The 16482-nt window shown below is 46.0% G+C and overlaps 1 protein-coding gene across 27 annotated transcripts in view; it reads left to right on the forward strand.

Moving 5' to 3' along the window:
* Positions 1-16482, forward strand: part of PITPNM2 (phosphatidylinositol transfer protein membrane associated 2) — a 138293-nt gene that overhangs the window by 79432 nt on the left and 42379 nt on the right. For 23 of the 27 annotated variants that reach the window (XM_068911327.1, XM_068911324.1, XM_068911331.1 and 20 more), the window contains 3 exons: positions 6731-6945; positions 8568-8689; positions 10438-10671. In XM_068911327.1, the coding sequence (XP_068767428.1) occupies positions 6731-6945; positions 8568-8689; positions 10438-10671 (571 nt within the window). Of the gene's footprint in view, positions 1-3973; positions 3995-4492; positions 4746-6730; positions 6946-8567; positions 8690-10437; positions 10672-10710; positions 15798-16482 lie in introns of those variants that run through there. The other 4 variants (XM_068911337.1, XM_068911333.1, XM_068911348.1 and 1 more) reach the window with 4 other exon arrangements.

Raw genomic sequence — 16482 nt, forward strand, 5'->3', positions numbered from 1 at the left:
CACAGCCAGGAGGCAACTGGGGATGGGGAGAGGGTGACACTTTGCAAAATTGGTTAGAAGACTGAAATCGCCATCAGCCTACACGGTGCCCAACCAGACGCCGCTGGGAGTATTGCTCCCCTAATAACACACTGATGAAGCTGACCACAAGTAGCTTATTCCTCCCACACCCTAAACCCCTACGTTTTATTTCTCAGCCCTTTGCGTTTTAGGAACCTTTGTACTTCCTTTCTGAAACCGAACAGAAAAGAAAGCAGGTCTGATTAGTGAAACCAGGTCTTAGAAGCTGTCCAAAAATGGCAGGAATCATCCATCCTAAGTAACTTCAGGTATTTTGTTGTCTGGTGGGCTGTGTGAGGCAATTTGGGCTTTCAGTGGCTCCCAAAGGACAGGTCGGTTTCTGGGGTCTTAATTGGCCCTTGTGGTATCCGTAGCATCCAAAACAAAAAAGCCGTAATTGGCCATGGAGAATGTTTTCTCGGCCTCCCTTGTCACAACAGCGGGAGCAAGTATGTTAGCAGGATCCTCTGGGAAAATGTGCTGACAGGTTCTTGTTCAGCGGATTCATAGATGCCTCTCTTTGCTATGGTTGTCAATGGAAGCCATCTACCAGCTGTAAATTTCTTACATCCATATCTGTTTCTAAATGGGATTAAAAAACTCCAAGACATAAGTGTTATTTTAATGAATTCTCCCAGAAGACTTTGTCTGGACTATCAAACTATCCCATTGCCAAATGGGAGCTGGAGCATTGTGGAGAAAAAGAAATCTTCTGGTTATTGTTCTCAGACAATGATTTTTGTCCTCATTATTTACGGACAATAGATCTACCAAGCATAGTGCTGTCAGTCTTCATAATTTAAACAATCTCAAGTCATTACTCTCAGGTGGCATTGAAGTAGGCCACTGTTACTGCATAAATATATTGCAGTGATGCACCAAGAAAATTTACTGCGCAACTAAAGCATGTCAGCCCCTTGAAATCACTCTCTCATGTATTTAGATGGAGAGATTGAAGTGTAGCAAACAAGACTAGAGCTATAATCTATTTTAAAAAGGTAGAACCATGCCTGGATCGCCTGTTATCACCATGCAACCTACCCTATTTTTACCGTTCTCTGCAATACAATTGCTTTGCTCAAAGTAGTAGATGACAATACAAAAAACTTAAAGGGAAACTAAACCACTGAACCATTTGCAGCTGCACCGTGGACTTTGCAGACCTTTTGTATGTATGGACTGGAGTCCATATGCAGCATGTACTTTCCTCTGGGAATGAAACACAAGGAGGAAGATAGTGCTCGTGTAGGATAATACTCTTCTCAGTATTCTTCTGGGTCATATTGCAAAATAACTGGAAATGCAGTAACATTATGTTTGCTGATTGCCAAAAAAGGCCTTCTGTTGAGGTCATGCTCAGCTGATGGCATACCACAGAAGTTGTCTCAATTCAGCTCCTATTAATGGAGGATGATGGTGCCTTTCTAGATCCAGCTATGCCTTGCAGTGCTTTAAAGAGAGTAGGTGCAAAGGGTTGGCATTGGCACGCCCTGCAGGCTGTGCATCCTCATGCCCCAGCGTGTGCCCTTGCCGTGTAACAACTGGGGAACTGCGTGGTTGTTTTCAGCCAGATTTTCAGAGATCAGGATAAGTTCAAGCATTCAGCCTTGTGCAGATTTAAACCTGATTGGCAATAGCCTTCTTTCTCCTTGTTCCCCTTTCATGCACCTCTTAGGAGTTGACTGGTGGATGCCCAGTGATCTGTGGACCGCAAACTTTAAACCGTTTTCTTCTGTAGTTGCAAATTTCAGCGTGGCTGTCCATTACTGCATGTTGCCTATTGAACATTGAACCTGCGAGTGCAGATACAGCTTGGACTCTCAGGTGTGGCCTGCAGAAACTTATTGGATCTAAGTCACTTTGTAAACCCAGAATAACTGAAGTTTGGTGAAGAGCTTTCGGTGATTGGGAGAAGTGTGATTAGCGTTTGTTTTAGTTCACCAAAAAGACTATGTTTACGGGAGTTCCTGATGCTGAGAACTGGCCTATCAGACTAGGATGGAAACACAGCTAGCCTTCCTTGCAGAAGTCTGCCTTTGCCCTGATCAGAGCAGATCGGGAAAGATGGGATGCGTGCAGGGTTTGGCACTGTCACCCTGTTGTTCAGAAAGAGAAGAACGTGAACCTTCTCCTCGTGGAGATGCTGGACCTCCATAACCTGAGGAGGTGCACAGTGCTCTAGCAGCTGCTGCAATCCAAGTTTTTCTAATAATGAAACCACCAGTTGGTGCTGGAAATACTGCAGTTTGCTGCCCATTATCTGACACTCCCTCTTTTAAGCAAGCAAGCAAAGCACTACCTGGACTGCTGGCCTGGCGTGGGGCTGAGGGAGCGGTACAGTGGCTCTCTGAGGCTCGTGTGACTGCTTTACATCACTCAGGCAAATTCGCAGCAGAGCTGGGAAAAGAAGTCACTTTAAAAATAAAGATCCAGAATTCTCCAGTCTGGCAAACGAGCATCCTGAATACCAAAGTCTAGAGGCAAAAAAGTAAACCAAAACTGTAAAGGCGAGTTTAATTTCCAGAGCCTGTTGGCTTCTGTGTTTCTCCCACGGATACAATGAGGCATATCCTAGCTGTCTTGCTTATCCAGCATTATACGTTCTCATTCTGTAAGAAGCTACTGTGAATGCATAGTTCCTTTAGCTATACTGAGCCTCTTCAAATTGTGGGGGTTCTGTTGCCAGCAACGATAATTTCTTTTCTGAGCTGTACACCACTAGAAAAACCTAAAGTTTTCCTTTACTTACCTGGTCCCATTCAGCTCTGCCAGGACAGTTTGCTGAGCTCAGGCTTTGCGAGGTGAGCTTGGGCTTTTGCTGCTAGTGAGGTGCCTTTCTCACTGGGAGAGGGGATGGAAAACCTGAGAGCTGATGGACCTGTCTGCTAGCAGAAGGCTTTGTTTACAGCCGTTTGTCTCCTGTTGTGAAGGGCGGGTGATAAATGGGGTTAGGCTAGCCCCAGGTTTAAGTGACATTCATGGGAATTATGCCTTCTATGATTGTTGTGGTGAGGTCATGTGTTGTGTCCCATGCTATGCTGCTGTGCCAAGAGATTTATTTTAATAGAAGCCTTTAAGTAACTGGCATTCTTGCTAATCATGGTGCATCTGCTTCTCTGGGTTCCCTGTTATGAGTAATTTAATGCTATTACTTTAGCTAGAAGGGATCTGTGTCACCATCTGTCCTGGAAAGCTATTGATGGGGCTGTGCAGAACATCGAGTGTCATCGGCAGGGGAGAGAGAGTTCTAAAGGGATGACTGGATTTCCTGTTGTAATACAATATAAGACGGTTTACTGTGATTACAGCTTAGATAACTTGCATATAAAGGCCGTTAGCTACTCTTTGATTTTGATGAGGACCGTTCCTCAGACGTTTATACAGGGAGAAGATGTTCTTATCAGCTAGTACTGACTAGTAACAACACAGCTAACGTGCTAAAGAAAAGCTCTCCTTTTGTAGGGGCATGGGCCTATGCAAGCTGAAACCTGAAAGGCTGACCCTAAAATGCCTGCCCATCTGCCACTCCCAGCAATCAGATATCCTTTGGAGAGGACTTGCCAGACACTTTTCAAGCCAAATGTTTTCCTAATGAATGGTTATTTTTTAATTGTTGTTTACAGACCGCTTCCCTGTAACAAGCCCTCTCCATGCTCTCGCTGAGTCACAATGGACGTGAAGAGGCTATATGGTTGAAAAGCAAATTGCTCTTCACTTCCGAAAGTGGTGTACTTTCACAGTACCACTTATGCACAGAGTATCATCCTGGTCTGTCAAGTGTGTGTTGCTGATGTCTTTGTTTTTTTGTCTGAGAAATGTATTTACTTTTTGTTTTTATGACCGGTCAGTAGTTGTACAGTTTGCCCTCTCACCTGACCTGTTGAGTCCTTCCTGACCTTCCTGTGACTGGTGTGGCCTCTCTGCAGGCCAACTGGTAAGTGTGAGAGCGTTCAGGGCCGTGAAGGGGCTTTATGTGGGTTTCTTGGGGAGGAGGGGGTTTCTTTGATTGTACCGTTCTTCCCAGCAATAAGTCACGTGTTGCTTTGAGTACGAGTTGGCTTGACTCAAAATCCTGGCTCAAAACAGCTGGAAAGATTGTACGAGATACAAATTTTACAGCTCTGCTTTTTGTCATGCAGAGGCACAGCTCTCACTTCACAATAATCTAAGAAAATGATCTTGCTATACCTTACGGTATCTTATGCAGATAAGTGACAAGCAGGAAGAACGTATAGGGCCCAAACTTGCTCAAGGTTTGCAGCTGTGTGCTGGGGTCGGTCATCCAGAAAGCCTGAAGGAGGAAGCGTGCACTGCATCTACATGGGCTTTGTGGTCTGGTGCAGCTGCTGAGAAGTCAATAAAATAACCAGAACTCTGCCCTGGGATGCAGACTGACTTCCTCAAAGAGCCTCAGTTAACTTGCGTCTTTCCCTTCTTCCTTCCCCCTCCCAAGTGTTGGGATGGTAACATCGTACCACCCGTCGCATCTCCGGCAATCAGACGGCTCTATCTGAAAAGCTAGCTCAGTGCTAGCGTTATCAGGGTGTGCAGAAAAGCTGCTTATGGAAGTATTCATGTAAAGCAAAAATTGGCGTTGTTGCAGGTTCAGCTGCGTTCTAGCCCTACGATGAGAACCAGGAGCGCTTCATCCCCAAAGATGAGCAGTGTTAATGAGGGCACGGATGGTAAGAGGTCTGCTCTGGGGGCGGAGGGACTTGGCATACGCGTGCAGCCGGTTTGCCCTGACTCGAATCTTCCCCTCGGAGAGAAGTTGTAGCGCAGAGACCTGCAGAGCCTGTGTGATCGTGCTTCGAGTGCTGGCCTTTCAGCTTCTCAAATGGAACAAATTGGGGAAAAAAACTGCTGCCTCCCAGAGAGCTGTCGGGGGAAGGCAAGACAGAAGATGCTATTCCGGACATAGTTCAGTGGTAGCTGTGAAAGAAAGTATATGAAACTGCATGCTGTTATCAAGGAGAAAGCCTAAAGGGCTTTTTCTTTCCGTGCCATGTCAACCATGGCTATAAAAGCAGGTTAAATCTTCAGTGTTGTGATGTCCCGATGCGATACAAATGTTTGTTATGATTCTACACATGATAGTTTGGCACAAAGATTATCCATATTTCCTTTGCTTATGATTTCCCTGTGCTTCTGCCATATAATAAAAATCTAGATCTCCATAATTTGTATCAACTGTTCAGCCCAGATGCCGTGCTGTTATTCTCTCTGACACATTTGCTGTGCCTGCTGAGTTACTGCCTTTTCTGAGACCTTTGAATTAACCAGATTTTTGGGTCATCAAGATTATTTAACGTTATTGTCATAAATATTTGTACAGGACTTGGCCAATGCTTATACAAGAACTGAAAGACAGTAATTCGTTTTAAGAGCATGTGTGTTTTAATGAACTGCCAGCTGAATGTTTGATATAAACTTTTTAAAAAGTGCTTTTCTTTTACTATAGTATTACAATTTGTGGGATGAGAGAAAAACTGAATATTTAGATTTGTCAGTTGTTTAGTTTTGTCCGTTACAGCTGTTTAAACTTAAAATCACTTGAGAGTTGTTTAGAAGAAAACAGCCCGCTTTTTAAATAGTTGTGTTGCTTATCATCCTGTCCTCAAAAGAGAAGCTGATCTCTTGCATCTTATTAATCACTTTCTGTTAAACTGCATTTTCTTTGGCACTGTTTGTATGCAAAAAAAAAAGAAAAAGTTGTTATTGCATTACTTTTTGCAGTTGATTCTTGCAATAGTTTCCAGTTTGTTCTTAATTGTCAAAGTATCGTCTCCTCAAACACAAGGACAAAACACTAACAACATGAATATATTGTTTGGAAATGGTGAATGTTATACATCATCGTATCTGCTGAAACATGTTAGAAATGAACAAATATTTAGTTTGTCTCTAGCTCTTAGAAGCACAGTTTTTTATTTATTTTTTTTTAAAGGAACTTTTGCCAGGTTTCTCAATGAGGGACAATGCTACAAATAAGCCAAAATATGGACGCTGCCAGAGGGTGCTGTGTGCGCTCTGGCAAATGTGGGTTATTTCTTCTAAATATCTTAATTAGCAGAGCATAGTCTTCAAGCTGTTCTTGGAGAGTTGCTGCTCTGCCAGACCACAAGCAATGAGCCCCCAAATACTGTGATTTTAGGTCCTAAAATACAATCTTTAGGACTGTGGTGTTTCAGTGAGTGTGAATGTGATCCTTCGTGCTGATATTATACCACAAGAACGTGCCACGTGTCACAAACTCCCCTTCGCCGTGACAGTTGCCGTTGTGAAAGGTTTTTGTGCTGTTGGGTTGTGCAGAGCGATGTGTAGCCTGTTGCGGGAGCAGGAATTGAGGTGTTGGCAGCTCTCTGTTTAAACCGTCTCTTAGTTTTAGAGGTGTCCGGCTACAGAATTTTACTTTGGCAGATCTCTAACAAGTCATGTCTGTGTTCCCGTGGTGGCCACGTGAGCCTCTAAGTCTCTCCCAGTTCTAATCTCTAGGTTTGGTAATCTTAATGCCAGGGTGCTGCTACAGTTCTGCACGGCGCTAACGGGTCATATAAAATTATACTCAACAGAAATCCTAGAAACCATTTCCAGTGTTCACATGCTTCAAGACCTTGGTAAATACCATGCACTGGAAGGATTAACTGTGGTGATATGTCTTCCCTTTCAGAAAAAGAGCAGAGAAGAGACATGTGGGGAAGGCAGTGGAGTGGAGATCCTGGAGAACAGGCCCTACATGGACGGCCCAGGAGGCAACGGGCAGTACACTCACAAAGTGTACCACATTGGTATGCACATACCCAGCTGGTTTCGGTCCATATTGCCCAAGGCAGCGTTGCGAGTCGAAGAGGAATCGTGGAACGCGTATCCTTACACGAGGACAAGGTAACGCTTGTCACAACATCCAGAAGTCTTTTTCTACTTCAGAGGGAGGATTTGGTGTCACTTTGTGTGACAGTGACATCTCTTACATCTCCAGTAATATCCTTTAGAGCGATTGCGGGGCCAAGTCCTAAAATTCTTACCAGTGCTTAAATCTCAGGAGCACGCGCATTGCCTGAGCTGCCTGTGCAAGTCCTTCAGAACTTGTAGCTGGTTGGTCCAAGATAGGAGCTGTTTTGCTGATCAGAGCGTGGGAAATCTTGAATAGGTTTTTATTTAGTCTTGTATCCTGCCCTGCGTGTTCTACTTAATGTTGCAGGTATGTGCTAGCTCGGTGAAGCTAGATTTAAATGTGCATGGTGATGGGAAGGTTGTTATTTTGGACACTGTCAAGTAAAACAGGATTCATTTGTTCTAGGTGGGAAAGTGTGGGGAGAGAAAAATCTTTAAAAGTATAAAACGTAGAAAGTTTTCTGGTGCTTCTGTTCTGGGGACTTTTTTACTGTCGTTTAGGCTCCATGGAGCTCTCTGGGATCTCCTTGTTTCAGCTGATTTCATTTGGGAGGACTTCAGATACACTGGAATAAACAGCCTGGGATCTTCCTATCCGCCCATTACTTTGGTTTAGAACATTTGCCATGTTCCATGCTTCCAAGTCTGATGTTGCTGTCGTCTTTCAAAACAAAAAGGCTATAATGAATGTGTTGGTTTTATCAGAAATCTGGAAAAGTTTCATAGTTTTATTTTTACTGGTCTCTGCTAGGAGCATTACTTGGGGACAGGGCAGGGAGTGTGTGTCTGTGTATGGGCAATTGCTCATGATTGCAAATAACGGAGCTGTCTGATTTTCATGTGATCAAAGCCCACTTTCTGCCCGTTTTCTCCATCCTCTTGAAATGCCCACAAGGCACTAAGCTAGGCAGGAAATTTGGCCCTGCGCGGAGTCAGGCTGTAGTTTATTCTCCTGCAGATTCTTGGCAAGAACTCAACTTTGCTCCTGGTTGAGGTGCGTTTCCTGTGTTAGTACCTGTGTCCTACCTGTAAGGATAACGTAACTTGTTAATACAGCAGACCTGAAAGCTATCTCCTTGCTGAAAACCGCTCCTCTACAAGCAGTGTGTCCTGGTAGTCGTCTCCTGGAGGAGATGATGTCAGACAGAGTTGCAGGTTTTTTTTGTCAGTGTCTCTGCAAATTGAGACTATTTGCTTCTCCCCTCGGGCTTTCTCCTGCCAGTGCTTGTTGTGGCTGGCTGAGTAGTTGTTTCTGGGCCTGCGTGGGTGCCCGATCTCCAGTAACTGCGCTGGGCGCGTTGGCTCCGTCTCTCCTGTGCTCTGTGTAGCGCCCTGTGAGGAGCACGCTCCTTCATTGCGGCATGCGTGAGGTTTTCCTGAAACAGAGCTATTCCACTGAAGCCACGTGTCCAAGGCAAACTGCTGCCTTAAGAAGTTATTAAGGAAATCTCAATCTCTCTTTTGTAATCTGTACAGGTGGTATTTTAAATCTATCTGAAGTAAAACATGAGCAAAGGCTGGCTTGGATTTGATTTCATACATCCTAGGAAGCATTTTCTCTCCTTGCTGAGCCTAGCAGGATTTACTCTAAGCTGCACTGTTCTCTGTTTCAGGTATACGTGTCCTTTTGTGGAGAAGTTCTCTATTGATATTGAGACGTACTACAAAACTGACCCAGGAGAGCACGTCAACGTGTTCAACCTTTCCCCTGCGGAGAAAAGACAGACCGTTCTCGGTGAATAGCCCTTTTCCTTTAGCTTGTTTTCCTTTCTTCTGCTTTTTGTTTGCCATGTAAAGGATTTTTCGTGATTTGTCCTATATCTTCCCCCCGCATTAGTGGACAGGCTGCTGGGTGAGGTACAAACTTTGCATTAAAAAAAAAAAAAAAAGTATGGTGAGGAGATGCGAGTTCTCTTCTAGGCTTGATGTAAATCACACGGCATTTCTAGAGAATCATTTCAATCCTGTCTGTAAAATGGAGCTGATGTTTTCCTGTCTCCTTCATGTGGTGCTGTGAGGAATAAGACGTCTAATGATTTTGGGAGTAATAAAGTGCAGCAAATATTGAAGAGGAAAACACTTGTTGTTTTATACTGCTTTATTACCGTATAGCTGCTTTGTGTATATGAAAACATCATTCCCGTCTACACTTCCGAAACATGAGGGTGTATTTCATTTTTGCTTCTCATCCTTCTAGTATCACTGTCATGCAGGTTAACACTTCAGCTTTGCAGCCGCCTTTGGGAGAGCAGGTGAAGGAGCCTTATATACTTAAGGATTGAACAGGGGAAAGGCAAAAGAGAACATCTTGTAAAAAGGCAGCCAGTGTCACGGTGCCTCTTGTGTCTTGCTGTCCCTCGCGACCCATGCCGGTGGTGTTTGCAGGAGACCCCCCCTGGGGGGCTGGGAGTGCCTGCAGTTATCGTCCCACAGAATTAAAGCATCACTTGCTCATGAAACTGCTGGGACTCGACTATTATTTGAGCTCAGTCTGACTCCTCGTAGCAGCAGAAACGAGAGCTTGCCATGCCCAGGAGCTATGGAGAAGGACACCTAGCGGCTGCTTTACCTCTTTAAGCTCTGTTGACGTGCTGCATAACAAGGGACACGCGATGCGGTTTTACTAGAGCGTTACTTGGCTTAAACTTCTTTATTTTGAACTTCAATTGACTGTCCTCATTGCTGTATCTGTTTGATCAGGCTTTCAGTACTCAACCGGCTCACCCTTAACTAGGCTTGAGGCAGGCTGCCTCCATCGAAACAGCTGCTGTTTCTTGGGCAGTGAGATACTGTCCTTCAGTCCAAATGCTAGATGTTTCTGCTGCGTCTTGGGGGCAGGTTGCAGATCTTTAAAAGGTATTCATTCATTCTGCTCCCCTTGCATTTTCCGCTTCTCCGTTGCCAAATTGTTAATTAGGACAATTTGGGACTCATACTACAGAGGATAGAAAATTTAACATGTCAACTGCAACAAACAGTACCATGTGATGAGTTACCAGTAACCTCCCTTGATGTACTCCAAAGATAAGGTGTTCAGTGGGTTGTATCTTTTCCATTACAGTACTAAAAAGCAGCAGATGTATTTTAACTGTCTCAGATTAGGCAGAGCTGTAGTACTGCGAGTGATAGTAGAACAGCTGAAAGATGGGATGTGCAAAAGATCTTTGTGGAGCTGGAAAGACGGAGCGCGCAGATGTGCCCGGGTGCTGTGGACCTGCTGTCACCATGAGCAAAAATTTCTGTTTGGAGCAAAGCGTCTTTTTGCTGGAGTCATGTGTGCAAGTTCCCCTGGCAGAGCTGATCTCTGCCTAGGAGCAATATGTAAACAATTTAAATATCAGTTGTCTAAGTGTAAGTAAAAAGAAAGTAAATTACTGTAACGTTTCTGGTACGCACTTAAATAGAAACAACTTCTGAAAAATGGTAATTTCTTCCTTGTTCAGGTAAAGGAAGTGTTTAACTGTTTCTGTTCTCTTTTTGTAGACCCTATTGATATTGTTAAAGATCCTATCCCTCCACATGAATACAAAGCCGAGGAGGATCCAAAGCTATATAAATCAGTGAAGACTAAAAGAGGCCCCCTCTCGGAAGACTGGATTGAAGAATACAAGAACAACCCTGGGAAATACCCAATCATGTGTGCATATAAACTTTGTAAAGTCGAGTTCAGATACTGGGGGATGCAGTCCAAAATCGAGCGGTTTATCCATGATGTTGGTGAGCATTGGTAGTTTTGCAAAGTTCACTGTCAACTCCTTAATGTTGTTTCTGAATTGAAACATGCAGGTGAGGTATGTGCAATGTAACGTATCACAAGACACATCTATAAAGAGATTTTTGGGCCAGACTGCCCTGTCATGCGCAGAGCTATGGATCAGTTCAGAAAAAACATGTTATTCTATCGTTTGTAATCACAGTAGGTGTGAATCTGTGTGTAGCTGCTGAAAGGTTTTCAAGTCCTGTGTATGCAAGATCGTACATTTTCTTTTTTTAGATAAGGATTTGTCTGTTGAAAATTTAGGCAGTTATTTTTCAAAATTGACCACTTTTCTTTATTTTGGACAAAATCCTCAAGGGCTACTCAAAGAAATGAGCTACACCTACAGGTCCCCCTTCTAAAGGGTTCAGGAAAGGGCTCTTGGAGAGTTGCCGGTCTCCACCTGCCTTGCGGCAGGGCGGGTGGGTGCTCGTGTGGCCATACATCTCTGACCTCCCAGTTGCAGTGTCCGGGGGTCCGCACCCCACTGTGCTTGTAACCCACTGTGGGTCAGTGACCGTTCTCAGTCATGAGTTAATGTGCCACTTTGGTTGATGCGTTATTCTTAGGTAGGTGCTTTTAAGAAGGTAGCTATTGTTTGTGTCCCGGGAGTAACTAAGTGGAGGCTGTGCAAGTCAGAACAGTGGGAGCAGTGCTGGCAGCAATTTGTTCTTTGCAGAAAATCTATAACACAACTGCTATAGTTTCTGAGCCTTGCCGCAGGAGACACAATCTGTAGCCAGGTGGAAAACTTAGGGAATGCTTCTTTAAATCATTCCCATCTCAAAAAACGTAGATCTACAGCTGTCCTCGGACACAGACGCGATGAAGAGGGGGCCAACTTGTCGTATGTGTGAAGGTTGCTGGCTAGTTTCTGTACACAGTAGATTCCCCTACGTGACCTCTACGGCTGTCCCTGTCTGTATGCAAAGCTGCTGTGAAGTGTATGATGCTAGAGTAAGTAAATGGTTTTATAGCTCTCTTCAGCTGTATTGTGCTCCCGAGAGCTAATGTGGAAAACACTGATAGAGCAGTGGAGCAAGGCATGCACCGTTCTCTGAAGAGTCACGGCTTGCACTCTTAGAGCTCCTTTGGTTTTACTTTGCCTACAGATGGAGGTTGGTACCTGCTACAGACTCCATTACAAGTGGCTGTCTGCAATAAACTCCCTCGGCGTTTTGGTGACATGGGTTAATTCAGTGTATACTGCAAAACATGGGGGCAGAATAACAACTCCATTGTATCTGTTAAATGAAAAGGAAGCATGTGACTCTTCCAGTTGTTCAGAGGTGTTTGGCATAGATTAAACTGCGGTCCCTTAGAAATGTTTCTTTTGTATTTCATAAAAGATTGCCTGCCATTTTCCTCTTTTAAGGGCTTTGCAGAGAGCTGAGCCAGTTCATTGTCTGCCTTTCAAAAGCCTTTCCACCCTGTTTTAATGATGGCAAATAATGTCTTTCAATGTGGTTAAGATGCATAAAATCAGAAAAGTCTTTAAGGAGAGACAAAGTTGAGTGACTGAGGAGCGAAAGCAAAAACTTCAGCTATCTGCAGAAGATGCATAGCTTTGCCTTGCAGCGGGATAGCCGTGGGCAAGCTGCCAGGGGGTGAAAAAGTGTCAGAGCCCATGCACAAAAGACAATTGGGTGTGAGTATGCTTAAGTTGGATGTGGGCTACGACGTGGCTGACCAGGCTTATAGGCTGCTCTCCGTTTTGTCTGTGCATTGTAAAACGAGCTGGTGGACCCAGGTGCCGCAGATGTTCTTGTCTGCCAGCCCCTCTGAGGTATTTCTGGCCTCGTTCCTCTGTGCCCAGCCTCGGCAAAGCTGTTTTTTGGGCATTCGGCTCTCTGTGCGCAGGGCTGTCAAGCCAGCAAGAATACCGAGGCGTGATCCAAGAGCAGGATCCAAACTCTGCCCGAGGTGGGAGCAGGCCTTCACTGGGGCACACGAAAATTGGAGACTGGCTTGAAAGAAGAAAACTTCTGAGTTAAGTGATGGATGGATTGTAATATGTGGAAAGGCTACTGAGTGCGGAGGGAGTAACTCTGGGGGATGGTGTTGAAATGTTCTCCATCTCTTACTGAGCATAGCAGCCATTTTTTCTGATGACTAATTGGACAGTTACTCAGTGCTTTGACAGCCTGAGACACAGACTGAAACTGTGGGCTATTAGTCTACTTGGCTGTAATATTTGTATGCTTTTTTACTCCTTTTCCATAGAATTTAAGTTTAATTGGACTGGCACTGCATAATGTTCTGCTCCCACTCGCTTCCTAATCATGCACGTGGGCTGTGACTCTTTTGTTGTTAAACAAACGGGTTGACTGTGTATAGGTTATTGATTATATACTGTGGCAATGTGTGTTCCCGTCCTGATAACTGGAGCTTTGCCTAAGCCGATGCATCTTAGGGTAAATATGCCCAAATTGTTGCACAGGGTTGAAGCGGAATCCTTTTGGAAAGCTCTGTAGCCCAACTTTTGCTTCACTTAAGTACTTTAATGAGAAAGTTCATCCAGCCGGCGCTGTCCCTTGGGGCCTGCATGTACGGTTTTGTCTTTTCCAGCCTGGGCAGATTGCAGTCAGCGTGATGTGACCATGACCACGCGCTTTGCGTTGTGAGTGGTCTGAGCAGCGGAAAGGAGGGGAGCAAGCAGGCATAACTGCAGGCTATGTATGATCAGATGCCTTCAGACAACTAGGACTGTACAGACAAGGCTGTGGGATCTACTGTGACTGTCAAGGAAATAGTGTCGCACAAGGAAAATCAGACGTCCTTTGTCTGCTGCCAGGCAATTGTGTGTTATAAAACGCTTTGCGATGTTGCCACTGGGTACATAAAGTGACTTTTCGGATACCTGTAGATTATGTGGATAGTTGAGTGGGGTTTGGGGCTTTGTTCTTCTTCTTCTTTTTTTTCTTTTTTTTTGCATTGAGTTTCTGACACAGTTACTATTTTTATTTCAAATCAAAAGACAAATGCAGAACTGTAGACAAAAGCTTTTCCAATGCAGCTAGAGAGTCCGCCCAGTCCTGGCTTGCCTCATGCTCGTTTGCGCTTCCTTCTGTGAGCTCTGAGTACAACTCCCCAATCTGCAGGCAAAGCACTTAAAAAAGTCGACGCTTGGAGGATTGAACCCATCTTTGCGGCGGAGTTGTTGAGATGATGAGTTGAAAGGCGAGTGATTTAAATGTTTGCACCCTGCTGGACTCTTTGCAGATGATCTTTCTGCACAGCGCAGTAGGAAATGTTGCAATTAAATCAAGATAAAAATGATGGGTACTTCTGAGCTCAGTCTGCATGTGTGCATATGTGCATGTGTGGTTTTGTTTGTTTTTTAAACCAAAGCGCTGTGCTTGCTAGAGAAATAATAAAATCTGGTTAACTTCTAATATTATTGAAATCAGCTGGTACCCACCTCCTTATAAAAATCCCATTCCTGTAATTTTTGCTGACTTCAGTGCGTGGCTTGCCTGCTCAGACCGTGGTGTTATTCCCCGAGTCCGGAGGAGAAGGCTCGGATGAGCATGGCACGCGCTGGGCGGAGCGGAAAACAAACTGCACAATCTGCCCGATTCTCCTGTGCCGTCGGTTCTCTCTTCCCAGCCCAGAGACCTCTCTGGGAGACCCTCCGCTACCCTGCGGTCCTTTCCCCTTGCTGGTGGTGGTTGCTCCGCGGGGGCAGAAGGGAGCGCAGCCCGCAGCGGGACGGGACGCAGGAGCGCTGTGTTGCCGCGGCCTCGCCTCCGCCGGAGGTTGGCTCCGGCCCGGAGCAGCGTGGCCGACACGAAGCCGTCCGCAGCCCGGCCTTCCCGGCCAGCTCCCGCTCCCCGGCAGCGCCCCAGGGCCGCAAGGCAAACCGCCCCACGGGCTGGAGGCGGCCCCGAGGCACCGCTTGAAAGCTCGGAGTGGGTTCGCGTGCGGGGACAGGGGCCTGATTAAAAAGAGAGATGTCCCCAGCTACCCTCCGATTCCCACGTCTGCTCCATCCCCTCCTTCTCACTTTCCAAGTAAAAAGCTTGTTTTCTCTCTGACGTTTGGAGAAAAACGTTCTGGGACTTGAATCCCCGCTGGGCATGGGAGGAAGCCATCCCCGGACAGGCGAGGCGGCGCTCGTTCCCGGCCGGGCCACGGATTCGCGTAGCGGCGTGGGGGCCCCGGCGAGCCCTCCGGCCCCTGTGCCCTAGGGGTGTATTCGGTGCTGAGTGTACCAGCTGGGGCTGCTCGAGTTTTCCATCACTAGCAGTCGAGGTTCTTCCTGCAGGCCGTGACTGTTATTTTTTCGCTCCTTGTGTACCTGGACAGCCTCGTTCCCTTCCGGGTTTTCTCCCCGTGCTTGAGTGAGCTGCAGCACAGCTGACGCATCCCGGGTGAAGGCCGGAGGCTGGGAAAAATGATTTCTGTTTTTTTGACTTCAAAACTGATCTGGAGGGAGAGAGGCAGAGCAACCACGAAGCCCCATAACGACATCTTATTTTCAAAAGAATAAGGCTATAAGGCAGGGGGACTTGGGGTCTCGGGCGCAGCCGCTGTGTTCAAGCGAGGTGGCGCGGGCGATTTCTGTGAGCCAAGGGAAGAAGTGAAAGAAGGCACAGGGGAACTTCGGAGGCTGGCTTGTTTTCCGCAAGTGGTTTTCTTTGTTCCTTATGATGTTAGTTCCTTAAAACAGAGAGATGCGTAGTCAGTGGCATCTACGCCCTTGCAGAGAGGATTTTGGAGGGGCGGAAGAGCTGGCGCGTTGGCGCGCCAGGGACTGGGTGCAGAGGCCATGGCGCTTGCCAGGCTGCTGCGTCCCGGGACCGGAGCGGCGGAGGCAGCCGGAGAGTGAGAGCCCCGGGGGCTCCGTCCCCATCGCTGCGTCTGCTCACGGTCTGCTTTCAAGCAAGGTGGAAGTGGACGTGACGGAGCTTGAAGGATGGCTGTGGTGGTGCAGACGGAGTTATGGCAAGGGAAACGCTTTCTTGGCTTCGGAGGTGGATGTGACGAGAGTTTAATCCTCGTTTTTAAGCTCTGCTGAATGTCAATCGTGACAGGAGGTGAAGAGGCTAAAACATTCTCCTGCGGTTCTGCAAAAAGTAATCAGGTGGGGGAAATAACTCTGAATCTCTGCTGAGGCTGAACAGAATGAAGTTGCTGAGGACCCTCCTTCTGCCCCAGAAGGTCATAGCCTGCTGGCTCAAACGTGCGTCTGTTATGTGGAGCTCCTTTTTGAAAGTCAGGCAGAGAAATACGTAAAAAATTGATAGATTGAATCTTACTGTGCAAATGAAATTCGGGTTGAGCTGATCCGTCGTGTTGGCGACTGATCTCAATGCTTGTTTCCTCCTGACAAGATGATTTTTTTGTGGTGGCCGGTGCATGCATTGTGGCATTAGAGACTAAACAAACGTGCAGAGCAGCAGAAAAATGGCCAGGCCTAGAAGTTAAAAAATAAGTATACATATACATACATACAGTACCTGCCTGCTTTGGAGTGCAGGATGTTTCTGCTCCAAGCTTAGGGGTAGAAAGTTGTGGCTCTGTAATCCCAATAACACCAATTCTCACTGCTGCTTTTGGCATGTCCTTCAACCCAGCTCTGCCTCAATTTTCCCATAATTACAGGGGGAGCAATAATCATTGATTTTTCATAAGGGCTCCTGGGAATTAGCTTGTCAATATTTGCAGAAGCTTTTAAAAGCACCGTTACTGCTCTGTGCTCATATCAGTAATAAATAGCTGTTTGGAGTCTTGACCTGCCATGAGCTTTTCAGCGGTATTGTTGGTTG

This window comes from Struthio camelus, chromosome 17 (assembly GCF_040807025.1).
Source record: "Struthio camelus isolate bStrCam1 chromosome 17, bStrCam1.hap1, whole genome shotgun sequence".
NCBI classification, from domain to species: Eukaryota; Metazoa; Chordata; class Aves; order Struthioniformes; family Struthionidae; genus Struthio; species Struthio camelus.